This window comes from Dioszegia hungarica (assembly GCF_025882075.1).
Source record: "Dioszegia hungarica strain PDD-24b-2 chromosome Unknown MKK02contig_2, whole genome shotgun sequence".
In the NCBI taxonomy this organism is placed as follows: Eukaryota; Fungi; Basidiomycota; class Tremellomycetes; order Tremellales; family Bulleribasidiaceae; genus Dioszegia; species Dioszegia hungarica.
In genome coordinates, this window is record NW_026515766.1 from 988,001 (window position 1) to 1,004,524 (window position 16,524).

Consider the following 16,524-nt stretch of genomic DNA (forward strand, 5'->3'; position numbering starts at 1 on the left):
CCCATCTATTTCGCAGTGCTTCGCTATATCGCCGCATATTCCCGTATCTGAGCATTCGGGTAAAGCCCGAAGATGCTCTGAAATCGCGGTTCAGAAAACGCCGCATAACCCCGTCAAGGCCTAACATATACCCTCGCGATCGCGCTCAAGTCAAATAAATGGGGCTCGATTAAAGTGGACACCTTATACCCTCTGATCTCTGACATCGGTGGATCACCGTGCCCTCTTTCAAGCTTTCAACTAGCCATGCCAGCTGAGGTCCAAGGCCTGGCCCGCATCACAAGTACTGCCCGTGCAGGCTGAGCCCATAGCTAAGTGAATGTCCATGCATGAGATAAATGCTCGAAACACATATACAGATGAAAGTGTGGTCTATGCGTTACGGGCCGTGATGTGCAACATGATGGAGGTCGTAGCAGTCGTCAACAGGTCGTGGCGCACGCTTAGAGCGCGAGGATGCCAAAGACACCAGCGATGACGCCGAGGAGACCACCGACGACCTTGGGCTCGGTGGAGAGGTAGGCGGCGGCCGAGGAGGAGGTGGCGCCGGATACCCTGGAGGCGGCAGCGCTGGAGACGGAGCTGGATTGTCAGCAGGGGTCACTTTTGAAGAATGAAGAGGGATGATGTGAACTTACGAGGCGGAAGCACCGACACCGGAGGCACTGCCAGACATGGAGGAGACGGAAGCACGAGCGCTCGAGGCCATGCCGCTAGCGGCGGAAGAGACGGACGAGGCGGACATGCCAACGGCACCGGCGGCAGAAGAGGCCGACGCGCGGACACCGGAGGAGGTAGCGCTGCCCGAGGCGGCGGCGCCTGAAGCGCTACCGGAAGCTCCGCCAACAGCGACGGCGCCGTTGAGGCAGGTCTTGCTCGAGCCGGCCTCTGGAAATTTAGCTCAAGCCATCATCGGAGTCGGCTACAGGGACGTACGGATTGGGACCTTCTCGGCGTAGTTGATGGCACCGGTAGAGTCGGTGATCCTCAGGGTGACTTCCTGGCCGGTGGCAAGGTCGACAGTCCAGGTGAGGGAGGTGTCGCTGGTCTGGGGGAAGGTCTTACTGAGGGAGTTAGCTGTAGCTCTTTGTTGCGCCGTCGGCGTGATGACAACTTACAGAGCAGCGGCTGAGGCTTGTCCACCAGGGATAACAGCCGGGAAGTAAGGCGCTGAAAAGTCAGGTCGAGCCCAAACAAGGTGGACGAGGTATGCGAAGGGATAAGGCGAAAAATACTCACCGGTTCCACCGGACCACATGAGCTTGGCCGGCTGGCACTCAATCAAGCTGGTAGGAGTCTCGATCTTGAGCTGGGCCGAGACGGACGCGACGAGAGCAGCGAGGAAGACGGCGGATCGCATCTTGTTTGATTGGGGTTGAGGTATGGTAAGTTTTTCGGTAAAGACTGGAAGTTGGGTTGGCTTGTAAAGACCGTTGGTTGTTTTTGGGTAGACAAGGGGGTTGGTAGCTGAAAGGACAGATGAGTATGTATGTCAAAGAGATGTGTAAGAGAAGGGGTAACCAAGCGATACCTCTGAGTCTATATATGATTTTCCTAACCAGCCCCGGACGCGAAGGAGGTAGACTGGAACTTAGATCCAGGGTAATGAAAAAAGGTCAAGCTGGTCTGAACACACGCACTAATACCCCTGAAGATATCCAAAGCGCGGTATGATTCTCCTTCCGCAGTCATTCCCCACAGCATCGAGGCCCAGGGGGATGTATCGTCGTCATCGCTTGGTATGGCCGGGCTGAAACGAGGTCGAAAAGTATGGCTGGGACCGACGCGTCGGAGAGCCGCCGGAGGAAGATGTCACGCTTACGGCGCATCTGACGGGGACTCCGAGATTTATTTTGCAAGACATCTTATGTAGATCGTCCAAGAGAGTCCAAGGGTTCCACCTGCATATCTGAATCCTCAGACATCTGTCCGCATCTATCTTGTATCCAGCTTGCCGATGTATCGCTCAGAGATTAGATAGCACGATTGCTCGGCGCGTCGATCCTCGTGGACGCCACCCGCCACCGTTACCGTCACGCTCGGCGCTCAGGCACCACCCAAAATTGCTCCCGGTCAACTCAGCCAAAGATCAAGCTGACCTCACCTTCACTCAACACAAGCCCAAAGCTCAAGACACCCATCAACAGCTCGATCACCTCTAATAGCAACCACACCTCAACATGGTCAGTCCCTCTCTCAGCTGCCTAAGACGCATGAGCTGATTTCCAGAGCTTCTCTTCCGCCAATGTCCCTATAGCAAGGGACACCTGGGCCCCGAAATCACCTCCACCTCAACCCCTTCGACCATCAAGTTCGCTCGCATACGGTATCATCTCGCCATCTGCTGGTACCGCTTCAAGCACTCTGCCTACTGGAACGATCTCAAAGCCGAAGTTTCCAGCATATGTGCCGAGGACAGCAACAAAGCTAGCGTCGGTCTTGCCGGCGGCGGCTAATGCGGGCCCTTCCTTTCAGCCAGGCGGTCAGCCTTCGGGGTCGACAGCTCCGCCATCACAGCCTGCGGGGATAGCGAATGGGGTTCAGGGGCAAGGACATGGAGAAGGGAAAGAGCAGAGACGGGGGGATGCACAAGGGAGATCCGCAGATACGTGAGTTGCTTTGTCCACTTTGATTCTATGAAGGGAGAAGTACGGGGTAATGAAGGGTGAGGAAGAAGGGGGTCAGGTGATCATAATACAAAGGAAGGCGGTATGTGCGTGCTAGCGATAGGGAGAACCTTTGTCCAAGCGAAAGAGGAGCTGACGATTGTTCCTCCCTTCTCTCTCCATTCTCCATTCTCCCTTTTTCTCGACTCCTCACTATATATCCACCTCAACCTCGGCCGCATCTTTCGACATCGGACATATCTCGGACTACACCTCAACGCGAACCACTTCTACCATGTCGTACAACGATCTCGACTACCCCCGCTCGCCTCGCGATACCCGCGACGATCCCGCCTTGATGGAATACGACGAACAACCCGCGCGGGCCATCACCACCCCTTCTCCCCCTTCCGATCATCAATCCCATCAAACTCAACCTGAACAAAACCAACACCATCAACGCACCGACTCCCGCTCAAACAACCACAACAACGGCAACCATCAACGGGCTCGCTCTGACCGGTACGACGACCGCTACCTCCCCCGCCGCGCCCCCGCACCCATCGCCGAACCCATGCATGCCGCTCGCTTCGATAACAACAGGCGCGCACCTCCTCAGCCTCGCGGCGACCGGGACTGGCACAGTGCCCCCTCGCGCGACGGCGAGGGGTCGAGCGGGGCTCGCAAACAGGGAGGGCCGCTCAAGGCGGGGGCGAATCCCGTATTGGGTGTATTTGGGCTGAGCATCCGGACCAAGGAGGCGGACCTGGAGCATGAGTTTGCAAGGCATGGGGAGGTCGAGAAGGTGGTCATCGTGTACGACCAAAGGGCAAGTCCTTCTCCTGCAAAACGCAATTTCTCAAGCAAAGTCAAGTGTCGGTGACGCAAGGCGGTAAATCTTGGTCGGGGAGGAAGAAGGAAACTAGAAGGCCGGACGGAAGACTGCAATTTACAAGTAACCCCAAGCTGACTGAGGCAGACTGATCGATCTCGCGGGTTCGGCTTCATCACTATGCGTACGACCGAAGACGCCCAAGAATGCGTCGACAAGCTCAACGGACAGATGCTGCATGGGCGCGAGATGCGAGTGGACTTTTCGGCGACTCAGAAACCGCATAATCCGACTCCCGGGGAGTATATGGGTGCAAAGCGGCCACTCCGTCAGTTCCTGGTCACCAACTCTGTCCAAGTGGAAAGTAAGCTGACAAAGCAGCTGAAGAACGGGTGGAACCTCCTCGGCGCGACATTCGGTATGATGACCGGCCGTACGATCGATACGATGACCGGTACGATGATCGCCGCGCCGGTGATTGGCGTCGTGGGAGCAGGGAGTTGAGTCGGGACCCGAGGGATGATTGGCGGGCCAGAGATGGGCGGGACGAGTGGGACAGGCGGGGCAGGTGAGTCAAGATGTTCTGAGTATAGGCGCTCAAAGCTCACATTGCAGGAACGACTACGACCCGTACGGCGGCCGAAGTAGGCGAGACGACTATGAGCGTGACCGACGCCGATCGCCAAGGTCAGCTAGCTCTGACAGTCGGATGCAGACGACAGCTGATGCCCCGCAGCCCCAGAAGACGCCGCTCAATCTCGCCGTACCGCTCGCACCACTACCCCCCGTCTCAAGAGGGGCTTCGGTACTAGAAGAAACCAAACAAGGCCGACAACCTGTCAATATCTAAAAGTCTCGATCCAGCACGCATCTACACCGACATCAAACGACGATTTACGACTACCCTTTTCACGAATACATTGTGTATAATCACCACCCGCTCCTCCAGCCTCATCAACCCCAAACTCTTCTCGCCTGCCTCTCAGCCGCGGTATATACCGCGGCCACCGGTCGACGGATCGCCTGTCGATAGCGATAGCAAACCGAGGCGGGGGGTAGTCTGTCAATACAAGACCCGAGGGCGACTCGATGCAAATAGTGTAAATGACGCCCGTCGGAATCAAGTGTCCAGGACGAGCGCTATTGATTTGTATAGGCTGATCTTGCTAACAGCGGACTTACTAACGCTCGACCTGACCTCCTGTGATTGATCCTGCCAGTGACCTCAGTATGTTTCCGAAAGAAGGCAAAAGCTGTCCGTAGAAATGCATTATTGTACACAGCACGAGGCGATCAGGAGCAGATACAAGTAGAGAAACAGGCCGATGAGCATGCTCAGAATTGGACTCTTCTCTTCCGGGCCGTATACCTCGAATCTCGCGGTACACTTGCTGATCAGCAACAGCGCCTTACTGAACTTGATGAAATAGACGTACCCCTCTTTGCCCCTGACCCGATACAGCTCCTTCTTCTTCATGACCCACTCTTTCCCCGTCGTCTCCTTCTTTCCTTTCCTACTCTTCCCTTCCTCCTTTCTCCTCCTCCGCTCATTCCGCACCTCCTCCTTCTTCCGCTCGGCCCCCACCCCATTCTTCCCCTGCACAGCCATCTCCTCCCCGTCCAGTCCCTTCGGTACCTCCTGCGATCCCACCATGAGCACCAGATACATCTTGCGCGCCTTGCGAGAATTGGGATAGTCGACGACTAGACCACCGCCGAATCCCGCGCGCTGGGCAGCAGAGGTGATCATGTGGACTTGATCGTCCGAGGAGGGGTAGAATTGGAAGACTGCGCGGGAGGGATTCCGGAGGGATGCGTGGAGGGTGGTGAAGAAGCGGGTGAGGCGTTGGGTGGGGGAGTGGGAGGTCGCGTCGGCGTTGAGGAGCCATTGAATCACGGAAATACTGCTTGATCAGCGGCCGCTTCTGGCTCGATATGAGAAGAAGTACCTGATAGCACCGTCAAAGGTTCCTGGGCGGAATCCGAATCCCTGTCCAATATCGTGCAAGAACAGATCCCCTTCTACTTCCCTCTCCAGTGCCACCTCTTATCATATCAGCTTGAGCGCCCTCCAGGAAGGCGAGAAACGTCGAGCTCACCTAGCATGCTCGGCGCAATATCGCACCCCACCCAAATATGTCCTTCCTCATCCAACATCTCCCCGCTGAGCCCACTTCCACATCCTATATCTAACAGAAACGCCACTTCGTCCTCTGGCAATGCGAGCAATTCTAGTGCTCGGGCGGTCATTTGCGCCTGAATTGACTGAATACGAGTACTACTCCGTCAGTTCCACTCTTCATATCACACCAGCGTGGTATTGTTGCTGGTGCAAGATCCGGCAGTCGAGCTCACTTTTGAGTATACTTGGTGGCTTCGGTGTCCCCGTAAAACTGCTCGGATCAGCTCTAGTCCCCGCGCCAGGCCTGGTGTCCTTCAGTCAGACTGACCACTTCTGGCGGCGCGATCTCTTCGGGGCGCGACATCTTGGCTTGGGCTTTGTTCGGTCTGTGTCAGGTAGATAGGGAGAAGAGAGGTGATCAATGGGACCATGGAAATCTTCATCTCAAGCTGATCAGAGCTTTCTTTCCGTCGGAAAGTCTACTTGGAGACCCCACGCTTCGGCCGGATCCGAATTCCGCTCTCTTTTCTCGCCTTCCACCCTGTCCCTCTGCCGAGCTCAGCGGATATACCATGCGACACCTGGAGAGACGCAGGCGGGAGCTAGCAGAAGGGGAAGATCCAGGAATGGCTGGATTGTCAGCTGATCAGCTGACCTTGCGACACTTATGCGCGCCGGCCGGGACAGGCACCCGCTCCTGTCCACCGGGTACCGGGCCGCTCGCTCGACGGTCGATGGAGGTCTTCGATGCCTTGATAATTCTGACTAGTCCCCCTTCACTGTCATGACTATCTTGTCTACCACTCAGCTTCATATTATGTGGACGATCCTCATTTCCTTACTGTACATTATCGGCGCTGCCCACGGTCAAGGACCAGGCCAGGCCGAGCTCGATCTCATCACCCAGCGCCGACGAGTCGACCTCGCGGCGTTTCCGACAGACGCCAATCTCGCTAGCATCCCCAGCTGGCTGAGCACGCAGAAGTCCGATGGAACATGGCCGGACGTCAACTACGCTACAGGTTGCGATGCACGTGAGTCCCATCCATACCGCGCCTGGGGTGCGAGTTTAGCTGATCAGGTAGAACGAGCAAATTGGCCAATCCAGCAACACTGGATCAGGCTCATCACCTTTGCCTCGGCCTGGTCTGGCCTCAACCCCTCGTCCTCGGCTAATAACACGGACTCAGCTCCGCTCCTTGCGGCCACGAAGAAGGGGATGGATTGGTGGTTCGCCAACGACTTCAAATCGGAAGACTGTGTCGGATCAGGTGGAAAGGAGTGAGCTAGCGTCTTTCAACAGTGTGGACAAGAGCTAGAGCTGACAGGGTAGTAACGGTACCTGTCCCTGCGGTACCCCAGGGCTGTGGAACACCAACTGGTTCGGCCAAGTCATCCTCATCCCTCAGCTCGCATCGACCGCTTGTCTGCTCGTTGCCGATTCTGGCCTTTCGCAGGCGCAGGCGGATGGGTGTTTCCGGATTCCGAACAGGGCGTATACCAGGAGGGATCAGTTCATACCTGGTCTGGGCTACCTCACGGGTGCGAACGTGAGTCTCATCTCTGATAGTAGCAATTGATCCACGGAGCTGACAGGACAGACAATCAACGTCATGCAGAACTCGGTATCGATGGCACTGTTCACCAATAATGCGACCACCTTGACAGATACCCTGGATAGGGCTATGGCTGTAGTCACTGTGCGTCAGTTCTCTCATCCGAGCGGAGCACCTGCTGATGCTTCAGTACTCGGACAAGCCGAAGGAAGATGGTATCCATCGAGATGGGTCCTTCTTGCAGCATGACGGTATCCTCTACAGCGGTAACTACGGCAAGGACCTAGTAAGCTGATGTGTCCCGTCAACGGGTATTGGATATGTGGCTGATCGTCAGCTCAATGCCTTCATCCAGCTTGAGGGCGAGGCGATCGGGACCTCCTTTGCAGCCAACAGCTCGACTCGAGAGGCCTTTGCGACGGATATTAGGGGGAGCGAGTGGATGATCTATGTTGACGAGAAGACCAAGCAGGAGAAGTGGGACCTGGTGAGCACTGGAGTGCGGATATGAGGCAAATTCAAAAGCTGAGTGGACAGAATGCGGTGGGACGCTTCATCGCCTTTCCCGTCTCGGACCTCCAGGCCAATGCGGATATCAACTTCAATGTCAGCAAGCTCGCCACTGCTACAGCAGACTTTGAGGGGGCGAATGATATCAGCGCGACGGTACGGAGGCTGCAGTCGAACGGAACGGAGAAGCTGCTGGGGAACAAGGCTTTCTACGCTGGTGACTATATGGTGAGCTCAAGTCGCGAGTACAGCACTTGATCACTCCAAGACATGGCTTACATGACAGTTACACCGCCGCAATAGCTTCGTCCTGGGCAACAAGCTCCTATCAAACCGCTCTTTCACCACCGAGTACACCAACACCGCCAATCCCCTCGGGGTGCACCTCGGCCAAGGAACGCTATTTTCATACGTCACCGGGAGGGAGTACCTCGATATCCAAGCAGCGTGGGATTGGAATCTTATCCCTGGTACGACCGTCCTCCTCGGTCATCCCGTTTTGAACTCCACCAATGTTGGTCGGGCGGGAAAGAAGACGTATGTCGGTGTCGTGAGCGACGGATGGGTCGGGACGTCCGTCATGGACTATGTCGACTCGGTTGATGGGAGCTTGTCGTACCGCAAGGCATGGTTCTTCCTGGACGACTCGGTCATCGTCACCACCTCCGCCTTATCCGTCAATACCTCGGTGGCGGGCGTATCTGGCCGGCCGGTCGTCTCGGTACTTGATAACCGGGCGTCCGTCGGCGGCTCGGCATGGGTGGATGGCGTCGAGACGCGCCTCTCTGCCCAGACAAAGATCAACGGCTCTACACTCTACTACGGCGGGAACGGCTACCTATCGTACGGCTCCCCCTTCTCATTCACCCTCTCCGAGGGCAATCGGACAGGCAACTGGTCGGCCATCTCCACGTCCATCCGAGGCAACACCACCGTCCCCATCTTCTCAGCCTACACAACTCTCAACACCAATACCTCTGCTATCTCCTCCTACGCCTTCTTCCCTGCCACCTCGGCCGAGCGTCTCGCATCTGAAGCTGCCAGTCCAAGCTCAGTCGTCCTCTCCTCGAACGGCACGATCGCAGTGGCGGGTCTCGAGCGCCTCAGCGTCGTCTTCTACCCCGGCTCATCTACCAGCATCACCATCCCTCTCGCCACTATCGGCTGGTCGCCAGCTGGCAGTATCACTCTCCGCTCGGACCAGCCGGCCATCTATCTCTTTGCCACCAAGGTCAACGCTGCCGGGCAGACGGTGTTGGTCATCACGCTCTCGGATCCGAGTCAGTCACTTGACAAGCTCTCTTTCGGGATGGATGTTGAGGGGGCGGGCGTCGGCTGTTTAGCTGCCAGCTGGGACGACGGGTGCAGCAGGACAGGCAAAGGGCTCAGGTTCGACGTGGGTATGCCAAGAGGGGGCTTTGCGGGGGATAGCGTGTTCCGGGAGGTGATCCTGGGCTGAATAGCGGTTCACATTGTACACGTATAATCTCTATGACGTGAGTCGTGACTAACCGGGCGTGTCTTGACGAGATGCTCGCACGGGTCCAGGGATTCATGCAAAATAATCTCAAGGCTCACCGACCTCTGCTACTGACGAATGCTTCAATGTCATATCTCAAAGGGTGTTCCATCGATCAGATCGTCTCCGTCTGCAAGGTACAGACATCCAAAGGAAGAGACTCTTCCCCTCGTTTCCCACGACTGACGCTGCTATAGGGCGCAATGGTTATGGGATCCACCAGAGTACTTGCAGATACAAGACACAGTACAATACAGTGATTTCAACGGATTGTGAACGGTCAGCAACAGCATGTTCTCCCTCACAAACTTTCTGGCAATAGTAGCCTTCGTCCTGGCCATTGCCAGTAACGCTCAATCCGTCTCTGTCTCGACTACCACCGTCTTCGTTACGACCGACACATGCGCGACATCGACTTCCCTAGCTCTCCCTGCAGCAGAGTCATCATTCTCCAGTGCGGTCCCGCCAGTGCCGACCTCCAGCAGCACGACCCCGCCAAAGCCTTCGGTCTTCCTCACCACAGTAGATATCCCCCAGGGAATCAGATTGCAAATGATGGGTGGGAAGGGTCCCAAGGTCAAAGAACTGATGGAAGGCCCGGGACTGTCTGGTCCGGCGAAGGTGAATCTGAATGGATCGTCTTACTACAACTGGAATCTATATTTCGCTGCGCGGGGAAGCACATGGTTAGAGAGAGTGAGTGCTCTGTTCTTGGAGGATGACCGAGATTTCGGCTAACCCTTATCTAGTGCCATATGAAGCTGCCGCAACCCCAAAGTGTCAATGCGTATGAATGGGCTATATTCTCGCTTGAAGGCGATGCATTAACATAGATATTCTCGCCCGGTGCAAAATTGGATTGCGCTCCTGTCGTCCCAGACCCCGCCAAACCATACCTCACAATCTACCCTCGCGGAGTCAGCCTCGAGTTCACCACCGCCCTCTTTGGTGGCAAGTCTTTCGGATCGGAGGAACCAGCGATTATCGATGGCCTGATCCTCAACAAGTATGACAATGTCGAGTTTGTCGTCAAGACTGACACGCACAGCTACAAGGTATGGGCAGCCTGCGATGTGCCAATCGCTTTCCTGGAGCAGCGCCGTCGCTGACACTCTCAGTGCACAGTAGGAACGCGCGGGCTGAAAAGCCAAAGCAAGGACGTAACCTTCGAGATCACCCCACAGGCTGCCTCGGCAGGCGGAGACGTGATTCCCAAGACGTTCGAGGCGAAAGAGAACGTAGGCATAGAATGTAGCAGAGTCTGATGATCCATCGATGCACTGCGTATCATGTGTCGGAATCTCGGTGATGGAATTGTGTCAGCTAGAGAGCGATAGACGATGATACTGGAAGCCTCATGGACCGATATAGAAGCCACCTGCACGTCGCCACCCGCACGATCGTTCTCACTCTGAGTCCGAGCTTGACTAGAGTTCTGACTTCAACGGACTTTAGCCCCTTTACTGTCGTTTGTCAAAGCGGCGCATCAGACTCGGGAGAGTGTCTGGGTCGAGCGGTTCCGGTGACGTATCTCACAAGCCTCCCTTACTCATGCTGCACCGTGAATATCGGTCCGAGCTCCCGTATGAGACGTATCTCCAGCTGACAGCTGTTACAGGTCACGATATATGAGACAGCTTCATCAAAGCAGTCCCTTGACTCAAATACTGAAAGGAGCCAGACTCTGAGACTCGTTTCGCCTGTGCTTTATCGACGGGGCAGCTAGTCTTGCAGCGCAAACACAGCATGGGCCTCGATGGGATTCGCACTTTTGCATCAGCCGCCAGCGACGTCGCAATGTTCTGTCTCGCAGCGCTACTTTTGACCATGACCGCGTTGGTCTGTTCTGTCAACGCTCAAGTCATCTCGAGCACTACAGTGACAGTCACGACCGTTCTTTGCCCGTCTTCATCGTCTGCGACCCCCTCCACCAGCACACTACCTGGCGAGTTTCAACAGACGTCGACAAGCAATACAGGCGTCTCTTCCGAGTCCTCTACCAGCGGTAGTCTCAGCTCAGTATCATCTGGCATCCCTACCTCGTCGAGCACCGCGGCACCTAAGCCCGTTTCGACCTTTGTCGTGGCGATAGACATTCCCCAGGGCTCCAAATTCAGATTGACAGCCTGGACTCCTGGCAAAGCCGCCGAGGTCGCCAGTCGGGGCGATATATCTGGTCCCGCGAAGATCTCTCTGACTGAGTCAGACTTCTATGGCATGAACATATGGAGCACTAGGGTCGAGGGGGTGTATTTGCAGCAGGTGAGTCGACTTCCCCGGCCCACGAGGCAAAAGACGCAGGCTGACTGTGCCTAGTGCCACCTTCCTACAGATGCCAATATCGCCGATCAGTCATTCGTATTCGACAGCACTGGAACGAGGGTAGCGGGGCCGGAGAACAGATTGTACTGTGAGCAGGCTGCACTGGACCCGGCGAGTGGGCCGTCCATCACCCTTGACCCCCGCGGTGTCTCGATCAAGTTTACGAAACCTGCGCTGTTTGGAGGTGATATTTTTGCCTCGATGCGACAGGCAGTATTCAGAGGTGTCGTGGTGGATGTATGGGATAACGTTGAGTTCGTCATCATAACTGATAGATTTAGCTACTCCGTGAGTGTCCGAAGCGGTGTCGATACATATATAGTATCACTGCGCCCTTGGTTCATCCGCTGACCATCCACAGTGCCAGATCGGTACTCGAGGCAGACAAACGCAGACGAAAGATGTCGTCTTCACGATTCAGCAGATGGCGATCCCTACCGATCGGGATCTCGACTCGATAGCACACGACTGGCCCGCACAGGAGAACGTGGGAGTCAAGTGCGCGCGGATCAAATCTTGATGGACTTGCGGATATCCACAAGTCTTGAGCAATGTTATCGATTACCCGTTGTTGGAGGTCGTTGAGGTGCATATCGTACCATATAAGCTACCGATCGAAAGCAAGCTTCTACATGCATAGAGTATAACCTAGCTAGCCTGCTAGCGGTACCTCTGCGCATATGCCATCGACTCGCTGAAGACTTCAACTTGGGTCAAGACACCGTGCTCCCGCGCACTCTTACTACGATATGTCTTGACCGTATCCCATTGACGCAAAACTGGGACCCTGTACACCCCCATCTTCATGCTTCATGGCTCTATCAGACGATCATCCTACAAGATCCCAGCTACAGCCTTACCTACTCTACAAGTACCTCCACCTCCACCTTGTTTCAGACAAGGTTTCAGATCTCCGGTAAAGCCGGAGCCGAGGAGCCGAAAGGTCGATCAGTACCGTAATAGATCTGGCTGACCTCCTTTAATTTGCGATCCCTTTGTTTGGTCGGGCAGTCTGGCAGCCAGCTCCGAATCAGATCCAACCTATGCATAACTACAGCCTCGACTTCAATGCAGCATCATCGCTCATCTGCCTTTCATCTCACAGTTCCATCTAGCCTGCACGATGACAACTTGTATCATTCTAGCTCTTCTGGCTCTTCAGGCGGGGGCCATAATCACCGGACAGACAGCCTGTAATGCTGTATGTTGCCCTCAATATCATCGTAGTGATTCAGCTGACCTCTCGCGGTATCTCTGCATCAACGGGTTGCACGACAGCGACAAGAATGTTGACACCTGTGCGTTGTCTTTCGCGTCGATGGACGCTCAGAGTGGCTTCGAGCTCGGCTGATGCAATGCAGATACCCTGGCACCTCCCATGGGGTCGCAGATCCCGCAGTCCAAGTTTGGATACATGGCGCTGTGAGTCGATAGTCGGTAGGCACGGCGTAGCTCCGACAGGAGAGGTGAGCTTGGCTGACGCTCACAGGGGATTCGGTGCCGAAATGAGTATATTCTGCCTCACACCGATAGCGACAATGCTGACAAGGCCTAGCCGGTTCGCCCATGATCATCGGATGGCCGAGCTCGGACGGTAGCATCGTCCTGAGTCAGCGGCAAGCAAGCGGCCACAGCATGCCCCAAGGTCTGTCGAACTCCTGAACTGATGCGCGTACCTTGGCTGACGTATCCGCAGTGGTCTCTAGTCCCCCTCGAACAGCATCCCTTCTCGCCACCCAATCTTTCTCCAATTCCTCATCGACCAGCATCTCATTCACTGTCCCATCCAACTCAGATTCCACATCCAACGCTACCAGCCTGATCTGGGCTTACGGAAGCGACAATCCCGGCTCGTCCTCCTCAGCGAGCATTCGCCAGCACGTCGGCCACGGCACAATGACTCTCGCCCTCATGACGCCGATACAAGCGGCGAGTACATCCTCGTCCGGTACCAGCAACCCGTCTGCCATCGTGACGGTCTCGGACAAGTCGAGCGAGACGACCAGTCTCTCGAATCGACGCACAATTATCATAACGCATGCTGTGCTGGGCGCTGTTTCGGCCATGCTCCTGTTACCGCTCGGCATTCTGACTGCTCGTCTCGGCAGAGGATGGACGACGAGCAGGCTATGGTTCGCTGTACACGCCGTGCTCAACACATTGGCGGCCATCCTCGCAGCCGCCACCGCCATCTACGCCTCGGCCAAGCTCGACGTGGAACACGTCTCAGCTCATCCTGTGATTCGCACAAAGATATGACTCTCGGTCAGCTGCTGATGGTACAGGGGCTCGGCAAGGTCTTTGCTATCGGTGTCGCGGCTCAAGTTCTAATTGGCGCCAGTCTCCATTGGATCAAGCCTCGGCTCATCAAAACACCCGGCCGTGGGATCTACAACTATCTCCACGTCGCTGTCGGTCTGGCCGCCATAGCCGTTGGATTTGCGGCAGTGTATACGGGAATGAGGTTCGAGTGGCCTAACTACCTGGAGACTGGTGATATCGGGGTTGGGTGGATAGCAGGATGGGCAGTCGTGGTGGGGGTGAGTCTTGACGTTTGGGCCACAAGCCAAAGCTGACGAACAGGTCTTCTCGGTCGCTTACATCGCGGGCCTTGCTCTCCTACCAAAGCTGCTCCGGAAAGAAGCGTCGGCTCAGCAGTTGCGGGACGCGCCCGAAGGGTTTCCTCTTCAGCAGCAGCAGAAGCAGGCCCGTGCGGTGTAGTCTCAATCCTTAGGCTGATTCCAGATAGTACATGATGTCATACATCTGCATCGAGCCTCTGCCTGACTCCAATTGCAAGCGTGCTTGGTCTGGGCAGAACCAGTCTCACCGTGAAGACTTCAACGGTCTGTCGAGTGTTCTTGAGACATTTCTTCTCAGTCGCTCACTCCATCCTGACACCGACTGACCTAAAACGTGGATTGAGGCAGGCGGCCTGCTGCCGAATGGCCGACTTATACAGATATGATCACCCGAGGACCAGACTGGCATATGTAGACTTGCTACAATCATGATTCTTGGCACGTCCCGACCCCTACAGTCCCGGCAGCACGTGCCTAAGATCTGGACATGAGATTTAGCTCAGGGACGAGCAGCCCGATTACGAGAGAGATCGCCGGACCCGGCCCGCCTGCCTCGATTGTCCCTCCCTCCTTGCATCCAGGCCCGCTGGGCCCAGCTGCCCTCCGGCGCGTTCTTAGGCTCTTTAGCTGGATGCCCTATCACAGCTGCGGTGATCTAGCTGCTGTCGCCTTGGCGCCGGAGCCTCAAATGATCCGACTCTTACCCGAAATCTCTGTTGCTACTGTACAATCATCTGCGCAAAATGCTGGCAGCCTACACCGCCCTTGCCCTGCTGGCTCTCCAGGTCGGCGCTCTCATCACTGGGGAGAGCAGCTGCAACACCGTACGTAGCACCCTGCTTGGAGTCGCCAGATGTGTGATAACTAGCTTACTCAGCAGTACATGTGTGTGACAGGTCTACATGACAGTGACACGAATACGGACACCTGTGAGCCACTTCTGTGGCGTCCGATCAGCGGGACTGACGAGCTGCAGATACTCTGGCCCCTCCCAGAGGCTCACCCATTCCTCAGTCCCAATTCGGGTATATGGCGATGTGAGTTTCCAAATTGAAATGCAGCACCATAGCAGTTGCTGACAATTGTAGTGGCTTTGGTACGCAAATGGGTGAGAACACCGGTACCTCGGCCAAGCCTGACATACTAACGTGTTCAGGTGGCTCGCCTATGATCATTGGCTGGCCGGGCTCAGATGGCAGCATCCTCCTCAGCCAGCGTCAGGCCAGCGGCCACAGCATGCCTCAAGGTATGTCTTCTGCCTAGTCCCCGCCGCAACCGCCGAGTCCTGACCTCGAGCTGATGTGTGCAGTGGTCTCCAGCCCTCCTCGCGCGGCGTCCCTACTCCGCGCCCAGTCCTTCTCCAACACCTCATCCACCAGCATCTCCTTTACTATCCCGTCCAATTCCGACTCGACGTCCAACTCTACAAGCTTGATCTGGGCGTTCGGGACCGACAACCCCGGGTCATCTGCCTCGGCGAGTATGCGCCAACACTCTGGTCACGGTACTATGACATTGGCGCTCTTGACGCCTATACAAGCTGCTGCGTCGACATCAGCTTCGCCTTCAGGCTCGGGAACTAGTACGCCAGTCATCACACCCACAGGGGTCGTAGTATCGGACAGCAGCGGCCAGTCTGGTACCTCAGGCGGACGCAACGGCGTCATCTTGACGCACGTTGTCCTCGGCGCACTGGCAGCGATGGTTTTGGTTCCTCTCGGTGTATTGACACCGCGTCTCGGCAGAGGATGGAATACCAGCCGATGGTGGTTCCCTGTTCATGCAGTCTTGAACAGTCTGGGCGCTGTCCTCGCCATCGCGGCCTTTGGCTATGCCTCCGCCAAGTTTGATCGTGGTTACAACTCCACTCATCCTGTACGTCAATGTCCGGTATCTACAACAAGTCACACAGACTGACTTGACAGGCCCTTGGCTTGACATTCTTCATCTTGATGATTCTTCAAGTCCTCCTTGGAATTGGTGTACACTGGATCAAGCCCCGACACAATAAGACCTCGTCGGGTCTCGGCCGTGGACCAACCAACTATGTCCATATCGGTCTTGGTATCACCACAATGGCGATCGGCTTTGCAGCTGTATATACGGGCATGACAATTGAGTGGCCGCGATATTCGGGAAGTGGTGCGGTCGGAAGTGGGTGGATAGCGGGATGGGCTGTAGTGGTCGCGGTAGGCTGGACTGCCAATTTTATGAGGAGGGGAGGCTGATCAACCAGGTCGCCTCGGTGGCATATATCGCCGGTTTCGCTCTCCTGCCCAAGCAGCTGCGGAACGAGAAGGCCGCCCAGGAAGTAGAGACGATCAGCCATACTACCAGTGCAGGGGAGAAGAGAGCCTGAGACTGTAATAGAGGCTTCGGGGGCTCATTTTTGGCTTGTAGATGTGTTTGTAATTGATCTCGGGTAAGCATCTTGCTTGATGGTGTGGTGCATGTAATCTAGCTAGTCTATGCACA

General features: G+C 55.9%; 8 protein-coding genes across 8 annotated transcripts; 6 read left to right on the forward strand and 2 right to left on the reverse strand.

Annotated features, from left to right (window-relative positions):
• Positions 1 to 443: 443 nt before the first annotated feature.
• On the reverse strand, positions 444 to 1,360 carry MKK02DRAFT_39754 (uncharacterized protein; the record flags this gene model as incomplete). Its single annotated transcript, XM_053090764.1, has 5 exons — positions 444 to 582; positions 639 to 888; positions 937 to 1,064; positions 1,119 to 1,170; positions 1,240 to 1,360. 5 exons carry the CDS (start codon positions 1,358 to 1,360, stop codon positions 444 to 446), a joined length of 690 nt encoding a protein of 229 aa, XP_052949233.1.
• An 820-nt stretch (positions 1,361 to 2,180) lies between these two features.
• On the forward strand, positions 2,181 to 2,613 carry MKK02DRAFT_29515 (uncharacterized protein; the record flags this gene model as incomplete). Its single annotated transcript, XM_053087838.1, has 2 exons — positions 2,181 to 2,183; positions 2,230 to 2,613. The coding sequence occupies 2 exons, from the start codon at positions 2,181 to 2,183 to the stop codon at positions 2,611 to 2,613; spliced, it is 387 nt and encodes a 128-aa protein (XP_052949234.1).
• Positions 2,614 to 2,901: 288 nt separating this feature from the next.
• On the forward strand, positions 2,902 to 4,288 carry MKK02DRAFT_29516 (uncharacterized protein; the record flags this gene model as incomplete). Its single annotated transcript, XM_053087839.1, has 6 exons — positions 2,902 to 3,474; positions 3,586 to 3,795; positions 3,820 to 3,937; positions 3,974 to 4,006; positions 4,054 to 4,125; positions 4,161 to 4,288. The coding sequence occupies 6 exons, from the start codon at positions 2,902 to 2,904 to the stop codon at positions 4,286 to 4,288; spliced, it is 1,134 nt and encodes a 377-aa protein (XP_052949235.1).
• Positions 4,289 to 4,773: 485 nt separating this feature from the next.
• MKK02DRAFT_35057 (S-adenosyl-L-methionine-dependent methyltransferase) lies at positions 4,774 to 5,924 on the reverse strand (the record flags this gene model as incomplete). The annotated part of the gene is made up of 6 exons (XM_053089070.1): positions 4,774 to 4,825; positions 4,875 to 5,342; positions 5,388 to 5,484; positions 5,538 to 5,716; positions 5,794 to 5,831; positions 5,889 to 5,924. The coding sequence occupies 6 exons, from the start codon at positions 5,922 to 5,924 to the stop codon at positions 4,774 to 4,776; spliced, it is 870 nt and encodes a 289-aa protein (XP_052949236.1).
• Positions 5,925 to 6,344: 420 nt separating this feature from the next.
• On the forward strand, positions 6,345 to 9,085 carry MKK02DRAFT_39758 (polysaccharide lyase family 8 protein; the record flags this gene model as incomplete). Its single annotated transcript, XM_053090765.1, has 8 exons — positions 6,345 to 6,594; positions 6,646 to 6,841; positions 6,894 to 7,110; positions 7,162 to 7,260; positions 7,307 to 7,402; positions 7,454 to 7,603; positions 7,654 to 7,854; positions 7,913 to 9,085. 8 exons carry the CDS (start codon positions 6,345 to 6,347, stop codon positions 9,083 to 9,085), a joined length of 2,382 nt encoding a protein of 793 aa, XP_052949237.1.
• Positions 9,086 to 9,436: 351 nt separating this feature from the next.
• MKK02DRAFT_29519 (uncharacterized protein) lies at positions 9,437 to 11,987 on the forward strand (the record flags this gene model as incomplete). Its single annotated transcript, XM_053087840.1, has 6 exons — positions 9,437 to 9,841; positions 9,979 to 10,200; positions 10,264 to 10,383; positions 10,823 to 11,407; positions 11,462 to 11,755; positions 11,790 to 11,987. The coding sequence occupies 6 exons, from the start codon at positions 9,437 to 9,439 to the stop codon at positions 11,985 to 11,987; spliced, it is 1,824 nt and encodes a 607-aa protein (XP_052949238.1).
• A 1,115-nt stretch (positions 11,988 to 13,102) lies between these two features.
• On the forward strand, positions 13,103 to 14,188 carry MKK02DRAFT_39760 (uncharacterized protein; the record flags this gene model as incomplete). The annotated part of the gene is made up of 4 exons (XM_053090766.1): positions 13,103 to 13,112; positions 13,164 to 13,705; positions 13,753 to 14,007; positions 14,051 to 14,188. The coding sequence occupies 4 exons, from the start codon at positions 13,103 to 13,105 to the stop codon at positions 14,186 to 14,188; spliced, it is 945 nt and encodes a 314-aa protein (XP_052949239.1).
• A 604-nt stretch (positions 14,189 to 14,792) lies between these two features.
• Positions 14,793 to 16,408, forward strand: MKK02DRAFT_39761 (uncharacterized protein; the record flags this gene model as incomplete). Its single annotated transcript, XM_053090767.1, has 7 exons — positions 14,793 to 14,873; positions 14,930 to 14,978; positions 15,026 to 15,074; positions 15,138 to 15,295; positions 15,359 to 15,924; positions 15,975 to 16,238; positions 16,286 to 16,408. The coding sequence occupies 7 exons, from the start codon at positions 14,793 to 14,795 to the stop codon at positions 16,406 to 16,408; spliced, it is 1,290 nt and encodes a 429-aa protein (XP_052949240.1).
• Between the last annotated feature and the right edge of the window lie 116 nt (positions 16,409 to 16,524).